This window comes from Arachis hypogaea, chromosome 10, assembly GCF_003086295.3.
Source record: "Arachis hypogaea cultivar Tifrunner chromosome 10, arahy.Tifrunner.gnm2.J5K5, whole genome shotgun sequence".
Taxonomy (NCBI): domain Eukaryota; kingdom Viridiplantae; phylum Streptophyta; class Magnoliopsida; order Fabales; family Fabaceae; genus Arachis; species Arachis hypogaea.
In genome coordinates, this window is record NC_092045.1 from 114815607 (window position 1) to 114835241 (window position 19635).

The following is a 19635-nucleotide window of genomic DNA, read 5'->3' on the forward strand; positions in this document are numbered from 1 at the left end:
CCGACATAGTGAGACATATCGAACTTAATTTTTTTTTGTCTTTTATTTAATATATTTTGAATTTAACTATAAAACTAATTTTTAAAATTTTGAATACTTCATGAATGACATTATAGTATAAATAAATTCAATATTTTTTTTAAATGGTATTTGCTTTTGTATACTTAATATAAAATTTATATAAATAATAGATTTTAACTAAATAAATATATATAAAGTACTAATAAAACAAGAAGTCAAAAATATATTTATATTTTTTACATTAATTCTAATAATTTTTTATATATAAAAAAGATATTACTTACGTGATTTTATAAATAAATTTGTTGATTTGGACTTAAAAATTATCCATTTTTTTTTAAATTAGGTTGGTTTAAGTATAAATTGGTTGTTACAACTTGATATTTTTTAAAATTGACAAAGTAAAATATTACATAGGAATCGTTTTTTAAGAAGACATTACATATGGGTTTTTAAAAACAATTTGTTAAATTGAAAATTAAAATTATATTTTTTAATTATTAGTTTTTAAAATAATACGAGTACTAAAATTCTGTGTCTTTACGAATATAGGTTATATATTTGGTAGAATAACTTGCGCGGGGCATTTTTCTATTCTATCTAATAGTAGTGCATAAAAATTTTTACGTCTTAATGTTTTATTATCTTAGAGAAAAAAAAAATATAGAAAAAACATGTACTCTACGTACTGATGTAGGAGTTGTTTATTTAATTTTAAGCGGATTTCGATTTATAAATTTATTTGAGTCGAGTTATAGCTAACGAATTACATATAATTTTGTAAACAAATTATAATAAAATAGATTAAATATACTATTTGTGTTTAATCATATATTAGGGATCTAATAATTACAATTAAATACCACTTAGTTAGTATTTGTTTTTTGTGTAATTATATTTAAACACACAAACATAATAATTTTTATATTTAAGTAAAATTTATTTATATGGACAAATATCCCTAGTATAGAAATAAAAGTCCTTTTAAGTATTAATTTAAAAACAAACTAAGCGTAGTTAAAATTGCTTTAAAAATCTAGATGTAGTTCTACTAATTTGTATGTTAATCTGTTCTTGTGTTTCTATTTAAGCATTTGTGACTTATAATTAGCCATTGTTGTTGTTATACCTCACTAGCATGCTTACATTTTTTAACTTAGTTTTGTGCAAAGTAGGACTTAAGAATCCATGGCCTCTTCTTCAAAAACACTGCCTCCTCCACCACCAATCCCTGCAATTTTGCCTCCTATGAAAGTAGGGAAAGAAGAATCTCAGCCAAAATTCTTGCCTATGAATAGAAGAGGTGTTGGAACCAGGGACAGAGGACACAGCTGCAAAGTAACCATTTTAGTGTTGGTGTGGGCATAAAAGACAGTTTCTTCTATCACTTAGGGTAATTCTTGTCCTTCCTTATTTCATTTTCTTGGTTTATATGCATGCTTTCATACTTATTAGTTAACATGTTAAAATCATAACTATGTTTGGCTTACTAGGTTGAAATGTCCTGTGAGGATGGCCATCTGGTTGAAGAAAAAGGAATTGGCAACAAGTGCAGTTGCTTATTTTGCTTTTAAATTAATAGATAAAAATTATTAAATAATTTAATATATTTGATTAAATTATTATTTAATAATTTTAAATTATCAACTTTATATAAGACAATTATAAATAAATTTTTATCTAAAATAATTAATTTATAAAAATGACGTAAAATATTACAAATGAATTTATTATTTATGCTAAAATGTTTAGTTAATAATGTTCTTAATCAAGTTAAATATTTGAGTTAAATCTTATCCCACAAAAAAAATTCAAATAAAATAAAAATTCAGAAATCAGATTCCAAGAATATAACAATACTACAATAGTCAATAATAATAGATTATAATTAATCAATTCTATAATATGTTTATATTAAAAATATTGTAATTAAGGTTATATATTAAATAATATTTTATTCTATTAGTTAAGTACTCTTTAGGTACTCTCCTGATTTTACCATTTAATTTTCCAGGTTTGAAGAGAATTTTGTAACTAGTGAAAGAACCATCACACTAAATTCTTTATGGATGCTTCAGATAATAATGTTCCACCAGTCTCTTGTATCCCAGAAAGAATGACTTTTATATGTGTGCTCGTTATGGCATGATTATAAATATTATTGTCAAATGGCTTTTAATTTATTTATTTTTATTATTATTGAACCATTTTTCCACGTTAATATTTATTCCTTCTGGAATATTTTATTGTCCAATTTTAAAATTTAATTTTTCATACAAGATAATTATTTATTTGAAAATTTTAAGTAATACTAATTATCTTTTATCAATTAAGCTATTAATAAACTACCTACACAAGAATTTCTCTACTCAAGAACTCTTAATTCATTTGTTGGTGATGTTGTTTTTTAATTAAGAGTATTTCTTTCAAAAAAATTGACTTTTATCATGTTTATAGTATATTTTTTGTATTTTTTTTATATTGATATAGGGACAATTCGTTCTACTCATTACCAAATTTTGCATGATAAAATTAGATTTTCTATTGATCCTTTGCAATAATTAATGCATTTTCTTTCTTATGTGTGAGTTTTACATTTTGTATGATTATTTGATTAACTTAATTACATGTGTAAGAATTTTCTGTGTCTGAATAATAATGGTATATTTTCTTTCTCAACTTTCAACAGTTGTCAGAGGACTACAATTGCCATATCAATAGGTATACTATAAATTTTTTTCTAACTTCCATGTTATCCCTTTTTTTAGTATAATCTTATAATCATGTATATCATTAAATATATCTGCTATATATCTGTTCTATTAATCAATATATGTTGTATTAATACCCAAAATAATTTAAAAAATATGATATTTAATCATTGTTACATACTCAAATAGTTATTTATTTTAACCACATTCATATATATGACTATAATGACTTCATATCTTTTTTCACAAGAAACAGAACATATCTTTTTTTTAACTGAACTCATTATTGCAATAGTCAATAATAATAGATTATAATTAATCAATTCTATAATATATTTATATTAAAAATATTGTAATTAAGGTTATATATTAAATAATATTTTATTCTATTAATTAGGTACTCTTTAGGTACTCTCCTGGTTTTACCATTCAATTTTTCAAGTTTGAAGAGAGTTTTGTAACTAGTGAAAGAACCATCACACTAAATTCTTTATGGATGCTTCAGATAATAATGTTCCACCAGTCTCTTGTATCCCAGGAAGAATGACTTTTATGTGTGTGCTCGTTATGGCATGATTATAACTTCTGGAATATTTTATTGTCCAATTTTAAAATTTATTTTTTCATACAAAATAATTATTTATTTGAAAATTTTAAGTAATATTAATTATCTTTTATCAATTAAGTTATTAATAAACTACCTACACAAGAATTTTTCTATTCAAGAACTCTTAATTCATTTGTTGGTGATGTTGTTTTTTAATTAAGAGTATTTCTTTCAAAAAAATTGACTTTTATCATGTTTATAGTATATTTTTTGTATTTTTTTATATTGATATAGGGGACAATTCGTTCTACTCATTACCAAATTTTGCATGATAAAATTAGATTTTCTACTGATCCTTTGCAAGAATTAATGCATTCTCTTTCTTTTGTATGAGTTTTACATTTTGTATGATTATTTGATTAACTTAACTACATGTGTAAGAATTTTCTGTGTCTTAATAATAATAATTTATTTTCTTTCTCTGAACTTTCAACAGTTGTCAGAGGACCACAACTGTCATATCAATAGGTATACTATAAATTTTTTTTCTAATTTCCATGTTATTCCTTTTTTTAGTATAATCTTATAATCATGTATATTATTAAATATATCTGTTATATATCTGTTCTATTAATCAATATATGTTGTATTAATACCCAAAATAATTTAAAAAATATGATATTTAATCATTGTTACATACTCAAAATAGTTATTTATTTTAACCACATTCATATATATGACAATGATGACTTTATATCTTTTTTCACAAGAAACAAAACATATCTTTTTTTTAACTGAACTCATTATTGCAGTTGCTCTTATTTACTATGCTCACTTAGCGGCTGTTCAAATGGCACAAACTTTGTTTCATGAATCGGATGAGACATCTTCCCGTTATGGTAGAACTACAAGTTCTGGTGCAGTTCATGTTCCTGAGTTATTGTTCTTCACCCAAGAGTCGCTGAGCCAATGTTCTTCTGTTAACATGTTAACAGATTTAGACTTAGTTGAATTCTAGCTACCAGCAAGTTAGATAACATGTGTGATCATGTTTAATAATTTGTCCAGCAAACCTCGTCTTTTGTCATTAGATGGATGTACTATTTGATTCTGTTACTATGGTACAAAGAGTTTAAAAAAAAAAAAATTATTTAAAAAAATATCATTTTTATTATTTATATTTTTTTATTATAAGAATCTTATTAATACATAGACTAAGAGTACGCTAATGAGTACGCTTATTATGGAATAATATTCTAATAAATTATATTGGTTTTTTCTAATTTTTTTTGATATTTTTCTAATTTTGTTCCTAATTATGATATTCTAATACATTCAACTAGCATAAATTCATTAAACCACTTATTTTAAATTTCGTTAAATAAATAAATACATTACAATCCGACCAAAACTTTTATATATACTAATATATAAATAAGTATTAACGTGTTTATTCATTTACTTTTATTTATTAAATATACATAAAAATAAAAATAAATTTTTTAAGATTGTAGGTTGATTTTAACTTTTTAAGTTATAACTTAAATAAGAGATCTTAGTTTAAGTCTTGAAGAATAGCAGCTAAAAATATTTTTTTTATGAAGTATATATAATAAAACATATTATAAAAAAATGGTATATTAACCTATTTTATATATGATATTGTTAATATATGTCTTAAGATATTTAAAAATGCCATGAAAAATATTTTACTTTAAAGATAATTGAAAAAATAACTTTTATATTTTCACTGTAATAATATATTAAAATTTAAAAATAATTTATTATTATATTATTAAAATGTATTTTAAAGACATAAAATAGTTAAAATGATACAATGATGAGATGTGACATTTGTCATTGATGACATACATTTTTAAATTATTAGAAATTTAAAATGAAAATCAATATTATTAAACAATTTTTAAAACAAGATAGTAAGATACATAGATATAAATGTACAATAAATGTTATAAATTTAAAAATGACTAAAATGTTATTTATTAATATTTTTATTTTAAAAGTTTTTTTTATATTTTATATTATTAGAATTAAAATGTAAAATTTAGTTTATAATATTTAAAATTAGTTAATTATTAACAAAAAGTGATAAATTTTATTTATTATGTACCATTATTATTTTCAATATACACTGTATAGATTATATATAATATAGATATAGATATTGATAATTAAATAATAAATTTAGCATATTAATACAATATTATATGGAATAAAAAAGTGAAATGAAATGCAGGATGAAACTCTTAACTAGCAATACTTTAAAATGGCATAATTTTTTCATCTTCACCTACAGGTTTCGAGTTCGAATCTCCCCCTTAATTTTTGAAAAAAAAAATGCAGAATGAAAGTCTTTTATTACATCAGAAAAAACATATAATAATGCAAGGAAATTAAAGTTTTGCCATTTGGAGGAGAGAATATTTAAAATTGCAAGGAAATGCAGAATTTGCCATTTGGTTATCTCTCTTCACTTCTCTCTCTCACCAACCTGGGTATTGTCATTCCTTTCCTCCGATCACACCACTTTTATTACACACACTCGATTCTCTTCATTCTCACACTTAGTTTTTTTTCTTTTTTTTTTTCATAATTTATTTTCTGCAATCTTTCTCCCAAAACCCATTGTTTCTCTTCACTCACTCACTCACTCACTCTCAGATCGGTGTTTCGCAATCAGGTACTTTCCATTATTCTCTTTCTCTTTTTTATTTTCTATTTTTTCACCTTTTAACAAAACATTGATATGTCTTAAGACTCACTCTTTTGTTCTTCTTCTTAATTGTTGTAATTTATTTTAATTTTCTGAATGTCATCATTGCATTCGAGAAACCAATTCTATGCTGATCTCGTTGCCCTGTTTAGCTGAATTTTTCTCCTTTTTCGGCGCTCACTCTGAATTCCTTGCATGCAAATGACGCTTCTCTCTGTTTTACTCCTCTGTTTTTTTCAGTTTGTTTACTAAAAATCTTGTGTTTCAAATATTGTGAATACTTCTTTTTGGGGTTAATCTCGTGTTTCTGATGATCCTGTAAGAAAAAATAATTGAATGTGTTTGTTTATCTTCTGTACCTTTTTCTAATTTGTTGTAAAAATGAATTTCTCTCAGTTTTAACTGTTATGTGGAATTGGGGCCTGATATTCTGACCAAAGGGTTTTTGGAATGAATTTTTCAAGAGACTCTTTGTTTTGTGGTTTTTGAAAGGGAAATATGGGGTTTAGGGTTTCAAATTTAATTTTGTTGATGTTGCTGCATCTTTGTGCCTGCCTGCATGCAATGGATCAAGATTGTTGATTCTCTTTTTTTTTTTTCAATATTTGTTTTCTGGAAATTTTTTATGTTTTGCTTCTGAGAATGAGGGTGATAACTTTGAAGTTATTAGTCATAATTTTTCAAGTTAATGGTTTAGTTTTGTAGTTAATTATGTTAATCTTTCTTGTTTTAATTGTTTCATTCATTTCTTTTTTCAAATTGGTTTTATACATTTTGTTAAGAGGGAAAACAGGAAATTTACGTTGTACTAATAAATGGAGAAAATCATGTAAATTAATTGTGCATTTAGAATTTAAGATCGTTAAAGAACATTGTTGCTTTAGCCGTGCATGTCTATGGATTCAATACTTTTGTTTCATTTTTTTGTCCTTCTAATTAAAATGGAATAATTATAAGGTTACAACAAACACAAGTTACTTATTTGCCTTCTGTTAGATTGCATGCAAAAGGCTTGTGGTTACTACAGATCATATGAACTTTATGCTGATCTCCTCACAAATGCCATTGCTAAATGTTTCTCAGGCTTGGATTTTGTGAGCATGTTCGGTTTATGAAATATGAAGTGAACTTTTATCATTGATATTTGGTTACTGGGGGATCCATACTATGGGGTCTCAAGGTGGTGGTGAAAGTAATGGTAAACATGCACAGCTTCAGCCTTTGGCACGGCAAAACTCAATGTACAGTCTTACGCTCGATGAGGTTCAGAATCAATTAGGTGACTTAGGAAAACCCCTAGCTAGTATGAACCTTGATGAGCTTCTAAAAAATGTATGGACTGCTGAGGCCAACCAGTCTATAGGTATGGAAATTGACCGCACAACACAAGCTAATCAAGCTGCACTGCAGCATCAAGCTAGTCTATCGATAACTAGTGTGCTTGGCAAGAAGACAGTTGATGAGGTATGGAGAGATATCCAGCAACATAAAGATAACAACGAGAAGAAGCCTCGAGACAGACAAGCTACACTGGGAGAGATGACCTTGGAGGCTTTCTTGGCGAAAGCAGGGGTCGGGATTGTCCCTGAAGCATCGGGTAATACTAAAAGTGCTGGTCCTTTAGCTGTTGCTGATTCTAATTTAACAGCACCACCATTCCCTCCACAAGGTCCAATGATGCAATATGCACAACCACAGTATCAGCATCCTCAGCAAAGTTTAATGGGGATGTATATGGCTGGCCAGAACATAGCACAGCCATTGCACATGGGGGCTGGTGCTGCTTTGGATGTTCCATATGCTGATGGTCAGGTGGCAATGCCTTCACCTTTGATGGGAAGCTTGTCCGATACGAAGATACCTGGGAGGAAAAGGGGCACACCGGAGGACATATTGGAGAAGACGGTGGAAAGGAGGCAGAAGAGGATGATCAAGAATCGGGAATCTGCTGCCCGATCTAGAGCAAGGAAGCAGGTTACCTTTCTCTTTCTTTGAACTATGTGTCATATTGATGTGATATAATATGGAGTTCCTTTTCTATGTTTAGCTTTTCCCTTAATAAAATTTCTTCACCTTGATGACTAAATAGGCTTACACAACGGAATTAGAGAATAAGGTGTCGCGCCTGGAAGAGGAAAATGAAAAGCTGAGGAAACGGAAGGTTAGATTCATCTTTGAAGTTATTTTTTACTTTGTTTCAATCCCCGCTCCCACTTCCCTAGTCCCCTGTCACTCTCAAGTGATGAATGTGATAGTGAGACTTAGCACGATGGTAAGATTGCTATGCCGTGACCTAGAAGTTACGGGTTCAAATCCAAGAAACATCCTATCTACTTGTGGTGGTAAGCCGAGTACACTTCCCCAACCCACGTCCTATTAGGTGGGAGTGATGTGCTCGGCGCTGCCCTCCTAGATTTATAATTTTAAGCGCTGAATGTATGGTGTTATTTTCTGATTGATAATATCAATTCTTAATATTCAAGATAAGATATGAGCAATCTATATTTCTTCTTCATTATTAATTCTCTCTAAACTTAAAATGTTATTACGAGGTCTTGACATACTATTTCATTGTTTTCTAATTGTGAGTAAAATCTTAGAGTCATTGACCATGAAAAGTGTATTCCTCAACTATCTGATGCATGTGTATTCCTTACAAGTCAAAGTGCAATGCAACAAACAGCATCATTTATTACATGGTTTGACGAGTAATTTCATTACTTGAGCCAGTAGTGCTGTAGTGCAATTTGGCATTGAACCAACCTAGTCAACAGATTTGGTTGGATGGTGATGTTGGGAACTTGATTGCCCCACCAGATCTCCAATGCGAGCTCCCAATGCACCCTTAATGTAATCCAAAAGAAACAAAAATATGTTATTTTAACACTTTTACGGCTATTAGAACACTGATTAGTGAAGTGGGTTGCAGACAGATATGATTGATATTTTAGAAATCTCTGGTTTATTAATGTTGTGCTTTAAAAGGAAAAATTCATTACATATAGAGAGCTGCTAGTTCTCTAATCTGGCTGGGAAGATATGAGCAGAGAGAATTGAGGAAATGCCTTATATGAAATAAATAAATAAATAAGTAAATAAATAAAAGGCCTCACCGGTTCAGGGAAGTGGCTCAGCAATTGCATTTTTCCTTGTATTTGTCATTTCAGGTCAACTCCCTCACACAATATTGAACTTAGGAGATCTGTGCCCTACGTATCTGGAAATAACTCTTAGCTGAAGTTGAATTGTTAAAATCTATTATCTTCCAATTTTTCCCTGTTCTTATTCATGGAAAAGGCTTCTCTAAGTTCTCTTGCTTCCTTCAAAGATTTGCATTTGTGTACTCTTGAATGATGCGTCTCTTCATTATACTTGAATTAGATAGCAATCTTCTCTCTGTGAAAGAAACTTGATTTCTTAATTTATTTTTTCTGTGGGCTAAAATTATTCACTTAATGTTTTATCCAAAAAATGACATTCACTTCTGCTGCACGGCATACACATAAGTTGTTACTGCACATAATTGAACTAAGCCTTTAAGGCTGCTCTTCTTTGCAGAGGTAGAAGAAGATTTCTTCAATAAATTTTTTTTTAATGCAAGTAATTGGTAGGAAGATTATTAAAGGTTCTACTTGTAGATTACAAATTCTTCAAGCTGCTGTCCCAATCCACACAGAAATCTTGTTTATGTTACATTCATGCTGCTGTCTTAATCTTGTTACATTCGTAGTTCCTTGTCCATTTTCAACTAGCCCGCTAACTTTTGTCCTAAACATGCAGGAACTAGAGAACCTGTTGTCTAGTGCGCCCCCACCACCCCAACCTCGATATCAGATTCGCCGAACATCATCTGCGTCGTTCTGACATCTGTACCTGTAAGTGGAGGCAGGGTAGTCAATCAAAGGCACCAAAGCTGTTGTATTAGTTGGTGCTTTAGGTTGCCTTTCCTGATAACAGTTTAAATAAAAAGGGGAGAAAAAAGAGGGGGTGGGGGTGGCGGGGGGGCGGCGGCGGTGGTGGCGGTGGCGGTGGTGGCAATGGGGGGAGGAAAAGTGTCAAGCTCTGAAAGATAAGTTATCTCTAACATGTGAAAATTGTGATGCTAATGAGTAAAAATAGAGAATGTGAAAAGAACTAGTTGTTGAGACTTTTGTGACTCTCTTAGTAGCAAGCAGCTTAGAGCTTTGTAAATTGAACTTCACAATCTTTTATTTTTATTATGAATGTTAAGATTGAGTAGCAAAGTTAAAATACCAACCAAATAACAAAAAAGGTTTTTATTATTTCTATGTAAATGCAATACTCTTATACTCCCTTCTTCCAAGTAAATCTGTCTTTTAGTGTTAATGTTTTAAGATAGCTTTACTTTTGTTTTACAATCTGATTTACTTACATTATAATTATTTTACAGCTTATCCAAATTCTTTGATACAAACAAAATATTAAAAGGTAAATAATTGAGACTGAAATCAGACCAAAAGAAGTTTGTGAACCTCTTTTTAAACCCAGAAAGTTATCTTTCTCATAAGTTTCCGAACTTTCTGAAGTCTTGAAATTTATTATTTATCTTTTTAAGCCAATCCCAATTCTATAGAGCAGTTTTTGATTTTGACAACATGACAAGACATTAAAAATAAGGCACAAAAGATATAAATACATAAAGTGTTTGGTAATAAATTAGAATAAATTAAAAAAATTTAATTTATTTTTATTTTTTATTCAAAAATTTTAGAAAATAATATAATTATAAAAAGTTAATAAAAATAATAAAATAAAAAATAAGTTGTATTTTCTATCAAAATAAACATAAAATATATTAATTTTATATTTTTTGTGTTTTGATGACAGTACTCTATATTTATAATTGTAAACAAACGCAGTCTAAGAGACGGGAGAAAATTAGGATGGGCTTAATTTCAGTAACATAAACATGATCAACCTATTATATAAATTGAGAAGAAACTCAAATACGTCCCTATAAAATATCGACAGGTAACGGGTTTGTAAAAGCCCATGCCATTTTTATTCTTAAAAACTAAATAGTAATAACTACCAAAATTGCAATAGTAGATTTTTTCACTAAAAATCCAACTCCTAAAAAAAAAATTAGTAATTTAGGATTAATCAGAGAGCCTACCTATTACACAAATGATGTAACATCATCACAAAGTTAAATAGTCTAGTTCTCACAGAAGATTATTTATTTAAAAAATAAAAAATTAATTTTATCTTTTACACTTCTTTTTATAAAAAAAGTCATACAATTATTTAAATAATTATCTAAGTAATAAATTCGAAAAACAATGATTTGTGCCATAAATTAAATCTAAAAATAAAAATTTTGTGAGATTATTTAAGTAATAAATTTAAAAAATAATTGTTAGTACTACAAATCCTTTTATATTAACTATGTATACAAGTAAAATAAATTATAATTTAAATCTAAAATAAAAGTTTCACAAGATTATTTAAGTAATGAATTTAAAAAATAATTATTTGTGAAAGGCTCTCTTTTTATATTAACTACATATTAAAATTAAAAATTTTGCTACACTTATATGAGCTTTATAGTTTATAGCGGGAAATCATAATGAAGAATAAAAAAAAAAAAAAAAAAAAAAAAAAAAAGAGGGTAAGGGGCACGCGCGACACGTGCGACGAGAGCGGTGAGAGAGGGAAGTGTTATAGAAGAGTCGAATTGGTTAAAGAAGGAACGCGAGTTGTCTTTGAAACCCTAAAGCCTCACGCATTTGGGGATTGTTCTTCTTCCACTCGCTCATGCCCCTCGCGTGAACCCGACTCTCCCTCCTCTCTCTCTCACTTTCACCCTCTTTCATCCCTTTCTGTTTCAGATCATCAATCTCTCTTCTTTCTCTCAGGTACCTTCAATTTCCACACACCCTAACCCCCCTCTCCCTCTCTCTGATTCTGTTTTTGTGTAACTCTGTTTGAATTGCTCTTGTTCTGTTTTATGCTTTATACAATGCTTTTAGGTTCTTGTGCTATTCTTTAACTTACTAGATAGATAGATGCAAGACTTCAAATTCAGTGCACTGTGAGCTAGAATTTGGGTTCGGAAGTTTGTATTTTTTGGTGCAAGTTTGGTACAGTTTATGAGGTGGTGGCAGTGTGTATCATGTTACAAGGGTAACTAATGGTTTTTGTTGATGACACATTGTTGGGTTGAAGTGTGCTCATAAAGGAGGTGAATTTATTAGTTGTAGTTTGTTTATAATGTTAAAATAGAGAGTCGGATTAAAAAAGCCTCACAGTTAAAAAATAGCTGTTGGTTTGGACCTTATAATGTTTGGAGGTTATCCTATTTGACTTGTGGCACAAAGGAATGTGGAGGAGTCTAAATTGTGTTGATACTGACAGTGTTCTTTTCTTAATCTAAAATGTTCTAGGGATGTTTTGTATTCGAAAGATTTTGGAGAGTCGGTCTGTTCCGATATGATATGATATGATGATTAACAAGTTTCAGAGATATGACTCTTTGCACCACTAGACTCATTGACTTTAATGAATACTAACAGATGGTTGTTATCTGTGGGTCAAACCATTGGAATTAAATGGCTAATTCTTAATCCAAATTAAACTGTAACAGTTTGCTGCATGAGCTGTTTCTCATCTTTAAGATGGAAATCTGGAATCTCTAACCCATTTCATTGGCGTGTCATGACTTCTCATGGAATGTCTTTTTCCTAAGTCTATTATGTTATTTCACTTTTTAAAATAAACAAAGTAGCACAAGCTGGCTAGTAACTGTAGCCATTGTTTTCCCTTACTTGCATCCACAAGTTTTAATCATCATATCCAAGTTTGCTGCAAGTCCAACTTCTTGAGAGTTTACAGTAAAACATTAAATGACTTTTCTGTTAAAAAAAAAAAAAACTAAATTAGATTAAAACTAAGTAAAGTACCATTTTACTGCTTCGATTTGTGGTCAAATAAAAATGTTATTTAACTATTGGTTTTGGTGATGAAAAGAGAGATCAAATGGACCAAAATCCACTTCCAGATTGTGTCAAAATTTGAAAACTGACATCACAAACCAATTGGATAGTTGTTCCTATGGTCACAATGTCAATGCCATAGAGTAGGACGTAGGAACATGCTTAGGTGCCATGGACATCTGTTGACAATATCATTAAGGATGCAGTGTGTACCACTATCATGAAGCAGATGTATTCCACAATCCACATTTGTATATCACCTCTTTTTCTTTTGAGCATGGCACATTTCTAATGAAACGTTTATAGCTTAGCAGTTAATGTGGAACAAGATTAGGTAATTTGTCATATATTTTTGGTCTAGAGCAGATGGTTATCTTAATGTTTTCTAACATAGAAGTAGAGGGGTGGTAGCTTTTGTAATTATATTTTTCCTTTTTTATCTCTCTTATTAGAGGACCTCCTTATCTATTCAGGATATTAAATGTTGAGTCTTTCTTCTGTTCATGTTATGAAACTGAAGAACAAATTACATAGCTTCTGTAACAGCAGCCATTTGCCTGTATGCAGGACATTAATTGGATTTTTTTGGACCCTTTCTAAATTGTCAAGCTACCGACTTCCAAAATAAGAGCATTGGTTACCAGTTAGGGTTGCAGATTTTTTTAACAGATTCCTATTATAATGATAATCTGCTAGTTATGTTCAGGTTATACCCTTATACTGCCAGTTATCTTAAACAAAGGTTGCCTGACTTATCCCTAAACACTAGCAGGATCTTACTTGTTTTCCCCTCAAGTTGTTTGAAAGTTGAAATTTCTTCTCATGATCTGCCTTGTTTTCTATAGTTCTTTCACAACCCATAATCACATGATTAGGCAATGAATATATTAAAAAAATTGAACTGGATCTTTCTGATGGCTTGACATGATTTATATGTGCTAGAATTTTTCAGTACCCTTCATATCATCAAGAAGAAAGCTGTTCTGAACATGGATATAGACCTTAGGTTACCTTCTGGTGAACATGATAAAGAGGATGAAGAAACAGCTACAATTGATAACATATTGGATGGTGAAGAAAAATTGAATAATGGAGCTATGGAGGGGAGAAATATGGTTGATCCTGGTATGGAGTTACAAGCTCTAAATGGTGGTGATTTGAATTCGCCCACACTTGATATGGTAATATTCAAGGAAGATACTAATCTTGAGCCACTTTCTGGCATGGAATTTGAGTCTCATGGGGAGGCTTATTCATTCTACCAAGAATATGCTCGTTCAATGGGATTCAACACTGCAATACAGAATAGCCGACGCTCCAAAACATCAAGAGAATTCATAGATGCAAAGTTTGCTTGTTCTAGGTACGGAACAAAACGAGAATATGACAAATCGTTCAATCGACCACGTGCAAGACAGAGCAAGCCCGATTCTGAAAATTCAACCGGTCGAAGATCTTGTTCCAAGACTGACTGTAAAGCAAGTATGCACGTGAAAAGAAAACATGATGGAAAATGGGTTATACACAGTTTTGTGAAGGAGCATAATCATGAGCTTTTACCAGCCCAAGCAGTCAGTGAACAAACAAGAAGAATGTATGCTGCAATGGCCAGACAGTTTGCTGAATACAAGACTGTGGTTGGTCTCAAGAATGAAAAGAATCCATTTGATAAAGGACGGAATTTGAGCCTTGAATCAGGAGACGCTAAACTCATGCTGGATTTTTTTGTACAGATGCAAAATATGAACTCTAACTTCTTTTATGCAGTTGATCTTGATGATGATCAAAGACTGAAAAATATTCTATGGATTGATGCTAAAAGTAGGCATGACTATACCAACTTTTGTGATGTAGTGTCATTTGATACCACTTATGTTAGAAACAAATATAAGATGCCTCTTGCACTTTTTGTTGGAGTGAACCAGCACTATCAATTTATACTACTGGGGTGTGCCTTAATATCCGATGAAAGTCCCGCAACTTTTTCTTGGCTGATGCGGATGTGGCTGAAAGGAGTTGGTGGTCAAGTTCCAAAAGTGATGATTACTGAACATGACAAGACTTTGAAGTCAGTTATTGCAGATATATTCCCTAGTGCTTGTCATTGTGTCTCTTTATGGCATATTGTGGGTAAGATATCTGAAAATATGGCTCATGTAATTAAAAAACATGAGAAGTTTTTGGCGAAATTTGAAAAATGCATATACAGGTCATTGACCAGTGATGACTTTGAGAAGAGATGGTGGAAAATTGTTGATAGGTTTGAACTTCGAGAGGATGAATGCATGCAGTCACTATATGAAGATCGTAAGTTGTGGGCACCAACATTCATGAGGGATGTTTTCTTAGGTGGTATGTCTACTGTCCAACGATCGGAAAGTGTAAATTATTACTTTGACAAATATGTTCACAAGAAGACCTCTGTGCAAGATTTTGTTAAATTGTATGAAGCAATCTTGCAAGACAGGTACGAAGAGGAAGCCAAAGCAGATTCTGATACCTGGAATAAAGTAGCAACATTGAAAACTCCTTCGCCGTTGGAGAAGAGTGTCGCAGGGGTTTACACGCATGCTGTATTCAAGAAGATTCAAGCTGAGGTTGTTGGTGCAGTTGCTTGTCATCCTAAAGCTGACAGACAAGATGAGACCACTATTATTCATCGGGTTCACGACATGCAATCAAATAAGGACTTCTTTGTTGTGGTGAATCAAGTAAAATCAGAATGGTCTTGTATATGTCGTTTATTTGAATATAGAGGCTATCTTTGTCGACACATATTGATTGTTCTGCAATATTCTGGCCATTCTGCAATCCCATCCCATTATATTTTGAAACGCTGGACCAAAGACGCAAAGGTCCGGAATATAATGGGAGAAGAGTCTGAACATATGCTGGCAAGGGTGCAACGATACAATGATTTATGTCAGCGAGCATTTAAACTGAGTGAAGAGGGATCTCTTTCACAAGAGAGTTACAGTATTGCAGTCCATGCACTGCACGAAGCACAAAAAAGTTGTGTGAGCGTTAATAATTCTGGCAAGAGTCCCATGGAAGTTGGTACATCAGTCACTCATGCTCAGCTTTCTACTGAAGAAGATACCCAAAGTAGAAATATGGGCAAGTCAAACAAAAAGAAAAATCCAGCTAAAAAGAAAAAGGTCTGTTGTTAATAACTGTACTGCAACATCTTGATTTTATATAATTATTTTTTTTTCATTTGTTGATCTCTCCTTTGATTTGCAGGTGAATGCTGAGGCTGAAATGTTGACTGTTGGAGCAATTGACAACATGCAACAAATGGTTTGTCCTCCCGCTGTTAGTCTCTCAAATTGTGTGATCTTATTTACTGGTTATACTACGTTGTTAAGGAAATATAGGTTGTGTTTTGCAAATTGGGATTTGAAATGTTTGCGTTGAGGGAAAATTTTATGAAATATTACTTTGGAACTCCAACTTAGTTATATGGATAATGTGTATATTTGCTTGAAGCAAATTGCTCTTAAAGCTAAAAGGAATCTTCTTTTGCAGGACAAGTTCAGCACAAGAGCTGCAGTAACCCTTGATGGCTATTACGGCACACAACAACAGGTGCAGGGAATGGTATGAATATGATACTCCATAATTCTCATGTTTTATTATGCAACAGGATTTGATTTATTTGCTCCGAACAGTGCATAGTAATTTTGAATTTTACTTTGCCAACTGATAAAATTTCAAGAAACTATCAAATCAGTGTGAATAACTAAACACTATCGTAAATAAACTGTAAAATTGCTTTATACTATCAAAGCATTGAAACTGTTCTCATATATTCCATCAGTCAGGAAACTATACAGTTTGTTTGATTTCATTTAATTTTGTATGTGGATGTTTAACTAAAGCTTTGCTTTATTTGATGGATTAGTTGAACTTAATGGGACCGCGAGATGATTTTTACGGGAATCAGCAGACTCTTCAGGGACTGGTGTGTATAGAAGAAATTTGATTGAGTTCTGTTAAATAATTATTTTGACTACTAAATAATTTATATATCTTCACAGGGACCAATAAGTTCAATACCAACAAGTCACGACGGTTATTATAGTGCGCACCAGGGCATGCCAAATCTGGTAAGGCTATTTTGCCAAGGATAAAGTTTTTTTCTTAAGGTTGTTTGGTTCTTATATGGTCTAAACTTGCAGGCACAATTGGATTTTTTGCGAACAGGTTTCACATATGGCATCCGGGTTAGTATGTAATTTGAAACTCAGTTTTAGAAAAGAGCTATCCTTATTTATTATTTATTTTATTTCTGAAGAAAAATATCATGATGGTTCTCGTGGCAGGATGATCCGAATGTAAGAGCAGCGCAGTTGCATGAGGATCCGTCGAGGCATGCATGAATGCTGATATCCTTTTAGATGTAGTTGAGTTGACCAAAAACAAGAACATGAAGGTAGTTGACATATTAATGTCAAACCCATTATTTTTACGGTTAAATGAATATATTGTTGAGTATTAACAGTTCAATCAGATTGAAATGTTTTATATTGATAGGCTGGGAAACAAGGACTTTTGGATGCTTATCTTGGTGTAGATAACGGAATACATCATTCACGGTTCAAGTTAAAATGGGGAATTTCCAAATCCAATATTTTGTAATATAAATATATGTTAAGTTAATAATGCTGGATAGAGATTGTTGTATTATAATAACTTAGGCTACCTGGAAAAATTACAATTTGGAAAGTGCTTGTTACTTAGCATGCTTTCTTATTTTTCCATTGCTTCAAAAGAGTAAATGTTGCTTATTTATGATTTCCTTTTTTTTCCTGCACACGTTCCTCTCTGCCTTGTGTTTTGTGGAAGAAACAATAAGGAATTCAGGTTAGGAATCATGTCTCTTTTTTAGTTAAAGATAGCATTTATGTGAGTATGGGCATAAATCAAATTAGGTGTTCATTTCTCGTATTATTATTTGTAGGTAGATATTTCATGTAAGGATGATATTATAAACTATTAGATAATTGAGTTAAATATGGCAAATTATTTAACTATTTATAATATTATCTTTACATTATTGGTACCATGTTATTTTGTAAGTTGTGTATTTACATATTATATAAAGTTTCCGTGTGAGCCTAGAGAGTGACTATGCATTCAATATTTACACAATTCACAAGGTTTTACTTTTAGAACGAAAGTTGGGTACAGCTAATAAGTGGTTGACTCTTCAATTCAATGGAATTTTGGACTTCCAACATCCATGAACCAATCAAGAGTACTGCATGTCTGCATTTTCCATGAACCAATAATCTTCGATTCAATGTGAACATAAGAAACCTCAACTTATTCCACATCGATCAGAAAAAAAGAAGAGTTTGTGGGCACTGGTCACTGTCATTAGGATGCACGCTGCCTCTAACAAGAGAAGTGCTATTAACAATAGTTGTCGCATTGACTTGGATGGAGGTTTGTGGGATGTGGGCTGGCGAAGTTGGAACTAGGCACTATACGTAATGTGCTTGGATTGGTCGAGTGGTCAACTCACTCATTCGTTTAAGTAAATATCGGAGTTCAAATTTTGTCTTATGCATGCAGCAATCTATTAACGTTATCGTGGGCAACTAAGAAAATGTTATCCATATGTTAAAATTAGTCACAAATATATTTATATATAAATATATATATAATTTAATTTATTTTTAATATATATTTATATTCTAACATATATTTTATACTAGTGATAGAACTTCTCTCTGTACATACAATTTAGGTTTTGAGTCTATAATATTAAGGGAATTTAGGATTTTTTATCTAAATAAAAAATTTTATTTTCTAATTTGAGTGATAATAAAAATAATTACATTTTGTGTGTATTATATCTCCAATTTCGTAAGGAATTCAATTTTGCAAGATGAGCCTGCAAAATTAAGAAACAATGCAATTTCGCTGATAGGATTAACAAAATTGAGAAAAAAAAAAGATGAGATAAACAAATCAGCTAAAATTGCATCGTTTATACTACTTTTAAGAACTTATTGATATTTTTTACAATTAATAACATAATTAATCTTTTTTATATTTATTAAAATTATTATTAATAAAAATGTAAACCTTTATTTTAATAAATACATAAGAAATATATTAAAAGTTAAATTTTTTAAAATAATATTAACTAAAGCCTTTAACATATATATATTGTTGAAACTCTTATTTTTGAGTTGTACCAATAGTAATAATTGCATGGATAGGAAGTACTTGTAACAAATGGTGGCTTGTACCAAAACAACCACCAATAGATAATAATTAGCATTCGTTAAAGTCTTCCCTTCCACGTTCCCCTTCTTTCTTTTTCATTCATTCCTCACACCGACACACACCCCACATCACTTCAAACCATTTTGCACTCATTGGTTTTGTCACAAATGGTAATACCTTTTCAATTTTACAAAGTAATAACAATGTAACATTTTCCGTTACGGATTTGAGCTCCATTTAAGAGTATCCGTCGCTGGTAAATAAGTTGCTACATGCACAAGGCGGAATTCGAACCTCCAACACTTATTTAAGCGAACGAATGAACTGACCACTCAACCAACCTAAGTTTATTTTCACCCACATATTCCTTAATACAACTTAACTTGCTCACTTATTTTTTAATCATACTTACCATCCATAATATTC

The 19635-nt window shown here is 30.7% G+C and overlaps 2 protein-coding genes across 8 annotated transcripts; both read left to right on the plus strand.

Annotated features, from left to right (window-relative positions):
* The first annotated feature begins 5707 nt into the window (after positions 1–5707).
* LOC112716912 (ABSCISIC ACID-INSENSITIVE 5-like protein 2) lies at positions 5708–10342 on the plus strand. Its single transcript, XM_025768958.3, has 4 exons — positions 5708–5980; positions 7097–7987; positions 8103–8174; positions 9794–10342. Exons 2-4 carry the CDS (start codon positions 7181–7183, stop codon positions 9875–9877), a joined length of 963 nt encoding a protein of 320 aa, XP_025624743.1. The 5' UTR covers positions 5708–5980; positions 7097–7180; the 3' UTR covers positions 9878–10342.
* A 1231-nt stretch (positions 10343–11573) lies between these two features.
* On the plus strand, positions 11574–17766 carry LOC112716914 (protein FAR-RED ELONGATED HYPOCOTYL 3). Of its 7 annotated transcripts, none has more exons than XM_025768962.3 (9): positions 11574–11892; positions 13922–16127; positions 16213–16284; positions 16498–16569; positions 16874–16933; positions 17010–17078; positions 17151–17195; positions 17295–17404; positions 17506–17766. In XM_025768962.3, the coding sequence occupies exons 2-8, from the start codon at positions 13959–13961 to the stop codon at positions 17349–17351; spliced, it is 2544 nt and encodes an 847-aa protein (XP_025624747.1). In that variant the 5' UTR covers positions 11574–11892; positions 13922–13958; the 3' UTR covers positions 17352–17404; positions 17506–17766. The 7 variants fall into 7 exon arrangements, with proteins under 7 accessions (XP_025624747.1, XP_072061651.1, XP_025624748.1 ...); XM_072205550.1 differs by having other exon boundaries at positions 16213–16269; positions 17483–17766; XM_025768963.3 differs by having other exon boundaries at positions 16213–16269.
* Positions 17767–19635: the final 1869 nt, after the last annotated feature.

Bases quoted from the DNA above. Each gene is read 5' to 3' on its own strand.
- LOC112716912 (XM_025768958.3), top strand. From the start codon at position 7,181: ATGGGGTCTCAAGGTGGTGGTGAAAGTAATGGTAAACATGCACAGCTT. The intron at 7,988-8,102 runs GTTACCTTTCTC...ATGACTAAATAG, and splicing joins GATCTAGAGCAAGGAAGCAG to GCTTACACAACGGAATTAGA. The intron at 8,175-9,793 runs GTTAGATTCATC...CTAAACATGCAG, and splicing joins AAAAGCTGAGGAAACGGAAG to GAACTAGAGAACCTGTTGTC.
- LOC112716914 (XM_025768962.3), top strand. From the start codon at position 13,959: ATGGATATAGACCTTAGGTTACCTTCTGGTGAACATGATAAAGAGGAT. The intron at 16,934-17,009 runs GTGTGTATAGAA...ATATCTTCACAG, and splicing joins AGCAGACTCTTCAGGGACTG to GGACCAATAAGTTCAATACC. The intron at 17,196-17,294 runs GTTAGTATGTAA...TTCTCGTGGCAG, and splicing joins GTTTCACATATGGCATCCGG to GATGATCCGAATGTAAGAGC.